The sequence below is a fragment of the Berghia stephanieae genome, chromosome 1 (assembly GCF_034508935.2).
Source record: "Berghia stephanieae isolate SIO BIC M18660-M18661 chromosome 1, UCSD_Bste_1.3, whole genome shotgun sequence".
In the NCBI taxonomy this organism is placed as follows: Eukaryota; Metazoa; Mollusca; class Gastropoda; order Nudibranchia; family Aeolidiidae; genus Berghia; species Berghia stephanieae.
Genome location: NC_088360.1, coordinates 79,802,793 through 79,807,792, shown reverse-complemented (window position 1 = coordinate 79,807,792; position 5,000 = coordinate 79,802,793). Strand labels below are relative to the sequence as shown.

Here is a 5,000-nt window from a genome sequence, read left to right as displayed (position 1 = left end):
ATACATCAAAGAAATATGTAATTTTCATCTTTCACTATTAACCAGACAATACTCTTCAACAGTCCTGACGTCACTTCCCTCGTAATGACGCAAAGTAACTTAGTAACTGGTACTAAACTATCGGAACTGACGGACGCCCTTATGAAATACTTCTCCGACGAACATAAAAGTGTATCCAGATGAGAAAAAACATTATAAATCCGATCATGTTTTGGCTTTTATACATTCTGATCACATGACATGTGAAAAAGTTATAGACACCATAAAGAGTAAAATGTACCGATTTTCTTTGTTTGGAACCAAGCTGCTCGTTGCCAGGCGGACGTGACATCAGACTATTGTATCCCATTGCCGTACTCTGAAAATACACGTATCTTAAAATTTGGCCAAAAAACTCGTCCTTCAAATATCAATCGATTTAAATGACCTTCATCTTGGAAAAAAAAACATCTCAAACCTGGGACATTGCAAGGTCGCAGGTTTGAGAGTTTTAGCCAAGATCCCTCCAATGCGTTTCGATCCCTGAAATTTGGAAAACTTCAAAAATTATTCCTGTTCCAAAAAAAAAAAGAAAAACTAGAATCTATGAACGATCTCAGACCTGTTGCACTGACTTCAATAGTCATGAAATCTTTAGAAAAACGTGTTCTTGTTAAAATTAGGAACCAGTTTATCTGCTATTGCAGATTGCTTTTTGCAGATTTTTCTTCAGCGTTCAATACAATGCAACCTCAGTTGGTTGTTCAAAAATTGACTAGTCTGAATTTAAACAAGTATATAATTGCTTGGATGCTCGAATTTCTTACGGATAGAGCGAAATATGTTCAATTAGGACAAAACATATCTTCCTGTATAACTACAAATACTGGTGCTCCTCAAGGTTGTGTATTGTCCCCTGTATTATTCACAATATACACGAATGACTGTAGAAGTCAAAACCTGTGTGTCCCTTTAATAAAGTTTGCAGATGACACCGCTCTTCAAGGCCTCATAACAAATAGCAACGAAGTGGCTTATAGGCAAGAAATTGATAGATGGGTGTCTTGGTGTGATGCCCACCACCAAGAGCTTAACATAAGCAAGACAAAGGAGCTAGTGATTGACTTTAGGAGAGTGAAGGAACCGATAGAACCATTAAAATTAAAGGACCAATTCGTCCAGTGAGTTCCTCACTACAAATACCTTGGTGTAACAATTGATGACAGGCTCAAGTGGGATGAACACTCGAAAATAATTAGGCATAAGATGTGCAGACGTACATATTTTTTATCAAAACTCTCTCAGTTTAGAATAGATAAAACCCTCTGCACATTATTTTATAGAGCAGTAATCGAAAGTGTTTTGTCATTTTGTATAACAGCTTGGGGAGGCAATTGCTTAGCAGTGGAAAGGAACAAAATAAATTCAAATATTAAAAAATCCATTAAACGCTATATACATGATGTTGACGATGTAGATCACGTCTGTACAAAAAAATTCCTTTTTGGGATGCAATAAGTATTATTATTATTATTATAAGATGATGGTAATTTAATCGGTCGAAATTCGAATGACAAGTTTTCTGGCCCAATGTTGATTTACGTACCTTTCCGTAGTTCACCAATGAATTGATTAAAGGTGAAAATGACATTAATTTCAATGTGTTAGGGTGGGCAGTAAGTGTTTTAGAATTGTTTTTACGGGCCTGTTATTGTAAACCGTGTCATCGCGTTTGGGTGAGTATTTTGGGACCAATTAAAAAGTCACGAATCAGTGGTTGTATGTGTTTCATTAATTAACATAACATATATTGTTTTAGCGAAAGGACCTAGGATTTAATCATCTAAATATTTTGTAGTAACGACGCATATGCCCCAGTCACAGTAATCAATCACTATTATTTACATCCCATTTCATTGAGAATGGCCTTATTTTTATTACCATATTGTTTGTGATTAAACTTTTTAGAAAGTTGTTTTTGCTTTTCCTTTTCCTGTCCTAACTGACATAACCCATTTAATTTGTACCAGTCTTTCTTAAATCTATAAAATCATTTGTTTTCAAAAATTAAACCTGAAACGTCAAGTGGCAACTAACTGATATCATTTTAAAAAGAGTAACACATTCATTTTCCTATGAAATGCATCACAATGATATTTTGATTTCTACCGAAAAAAAAACTTAGGAAATAATTAATTGCCCACAGTTAACTAACCGCTTACTGTACGTGCGTCGAAGTGTCGTCATAAGTTCCAGCCTACATGAACATGTTTCCAGGTCTAATAACCCATAGCTTTATGGGCTCATTGTTGTAATTGAATTATTTTCAGCCCGAAACAAAATATAATATTGTCCATTACAACACTGTTAAATCAAGACTATAAATGCGATAGACTTGCGTCCTATCCAAAGGGTAGCAAGTAATTGTTATTGTCCGTTTCACGCAGTAGAAACCGGCTCCATGGGCCTAATGGCGGTGAAAGGACTACTACCATAAATGTATTCGGATGCCAGACCTTCAAATAAGTGCATGTTGGTTCCGGCCGAGACTGAGTCATTCTTTTACACACCGATCAAGATAATACTTCGGCCATGTTCTTCCAACCAGTGAAATATGATGGTAATCAATGTAAATTACAATTTACAAATTGATGCAGCGCTTTTACGGATTACCATCATGTCGTGAAATGTCAAGTTCACATCATACATTTCCATTAGGCCATCCGCCTGTTTAATTACATCATTGTGGTCCAGTATGGCACTCGCACACAGGTTTCGGGTTTAAGTCCTCCTCTGAGAGGCACAAAGTTGAGTAATTGGAAAAGACTCTTTACTCACATTCTCTCAGACAAAGTGTAATATGAGTACTTGAGCGTTATCAGCGTTATCTCGTTCGAAAATATTGTAACATCGCTTTCAGGCGTCATATCTTGTCCTACATGTTAAGTGTTGTTGTTGGCTTGTAATGCGGTTTGAGCACGCTTAGAGAATATTGCCCTTTATAAATACTCAAGTTTTAAAAAATGTTTTAATGATATCTAGTTAAAACAAAATTACAGCGTTGAGCAGCCTATTTCTCATATTGACCAGAATACTTTTATCTTATACTTTGATGGATTAGGATGATCCACAACTTGTCATAAAATCTTAAACCTGATAGGTATATGGATTTTCTTATGCTTTGTTGTGGGGCTATGTGGTCTTGTGGTATGACTCTCGCCTTTCGGACCGAACGATCCAGAATTCGAGACATGCTGCGAGCAGCGCACAGTTAAGTCCTCGGAAAAGGCTCTTTACCATTCTCTCACCGTACTCAGGTGTGAAACATGACTATTAACAGCGTTGTCTCTGTCCGGGGAAAATGAAATATCGCCCAACAGGCGTCATGTCTCGTCCTAAAAGTTAAGAGTCGCTGAAAGCTAGGGATCCCTTGTAACGCGTGTCGAGTACGTTTAGTGGATATTTCTATATATAAATACTCCAGTTTTACTTTTAATGTTATAGTTTTTTTAGAGAACCCATTACTGATCATGCCCAAGTTTGTGTTTGCGTTATGAGTCAAGGTATCTACCAGTCAGGCCATATAGCAAGGTAATGTCCACAGTACTTAGGGGGAAAACATTTAAAAACTTTCAGTAATATATCACTCGGTTAAGATCACCCTCGTCTTTTCAAAAGTTTCTGACCTGGGACTTCCTTGAAGATCAATTCAAATATTTAATAGAGAGAATCTATGCCGAAGTGTAATCAACAGACAATGTTGGAGACCCCTAGTTATGAGTGTAACGGTATACATTCACCTTCCTGGGCTTCTTCAGGCCTCTTCAGAATTTGTTTTACTTTAGTTGTAAGATTCATCAGTGTTTGAATGCCAAAATATTTACATGTTCAAAATGAAAAAAAAATATGCCTCACACTTATTTAATGTAATGAATTGGGATATGTTACAGTATATGAATGTGGAAAACGTGTGATTACCCAAATCGTTATGGTGTTGTTGAAATACTCTCAAACCGATGCAGATATTATTGTCCAGAAGGTACAAACCTTTTATACAAAAACATTAATAAAGTGGGTTAAAAAACGTGAGCAATATATCTAGTTGTGGCCTACTTATCTCAAAGTTTTCAATTAGTTGAAAAAAGAATTGAGAATGGAATAATATGATAAAATTCAAAAAAAGCTTAGTAGGTAAACAGTGTCGTACTTAATGGATTAGGAGAGTGACATAAAAAAATGTAGGTATGCAATAATTATTGTATTTCTGATTACAAACTACTTACTAGACCTCCTACACACGATCAATGGCTGATGGTGATGGTTGTGGTGGTAGGGATGATGATGACCGTCGCACAATGTTATGAATTACCATATTATAGAATTCATTATCTCGGATAAAACCTGGTGTTGTCAGCTTACAAACCTTTCAGTCGTATATTCGTGTGGTCGTGTGGGCTTTTCTATCAGCCAGGATGTTGAACACCGTAAGGATGGAAAGGGAATGGCTTCTCTCAACTGGTAGGGTCTCTTTTTAAAATCAAACCCGATATCTTGATTAAAATTTTAAACATGAAAATATTTGTTTTAATAAAAATGAATGTAACGTGTAGTCGGCAATGAATATAATATTAACAATTTCCCGTACATGTCCCACCTAAAGCAGTTTGTTGACACTGCTCCCACCCCTCCCCCAACTTAAGGTTGCAAGTTTTTCTAAAGTTTAAATAGAAGCTTTGCCTTTTGTGAAGTGGATTGACTGCTAAGTGGATGTTGCGCTATAGAAAAGTTCAATGTATTATTTCAGAGTTATTAAAAAAAGCCCAATGTAAATTAAACCGTTTGCGTACATGAATACCTATCTGCGCATGTGTTCCATGAAGACATTGAAAGATAAGACACAGCAAACAGTTGTTACGATGATACATCCTATCGTCTTGATGGACAAACGTATCAATGTTGTTCGGGTTTAATGTCCTTTCAATTAGGATTTATTGTCTTTGTGGTCATACAGTTTAATGTTT

General features: G+C 36.1%; 1 protein-coding gene across 4 annotated transcripts in view; it reads left to right on the top strand.

Annotated features, from left to right (window-relative positions):
* The window catches only part of LOC144958393 (phospholipid phosphatase 1-like), an 80,300-nt gene that overhangs the window by 41,767 nt on the left and 33,533 nt on the right, over positions 1 to 5,000 (top strand). Inside the window, exon 1 of one of the 4 annotated variants that reach the window (XM_078890419.1) lies at positions 4,423 to 4,497. The exons of the other annotated variants lie outside the window; for them this stretch is intronic. Within the exon in view, the coding sequence (XP_078746545.1) occupies positions 4,452 to 4,497 (46 nt within the window). The 5' untranslated portion in view covers positions 4,423 to 4,451. Of the gene's footprint in view, positions 1 to 4,422; positions 4,498 to 5,000 lie in introns of those variants that run through there. 4 annotated transcript variants of the gene reach the window in all.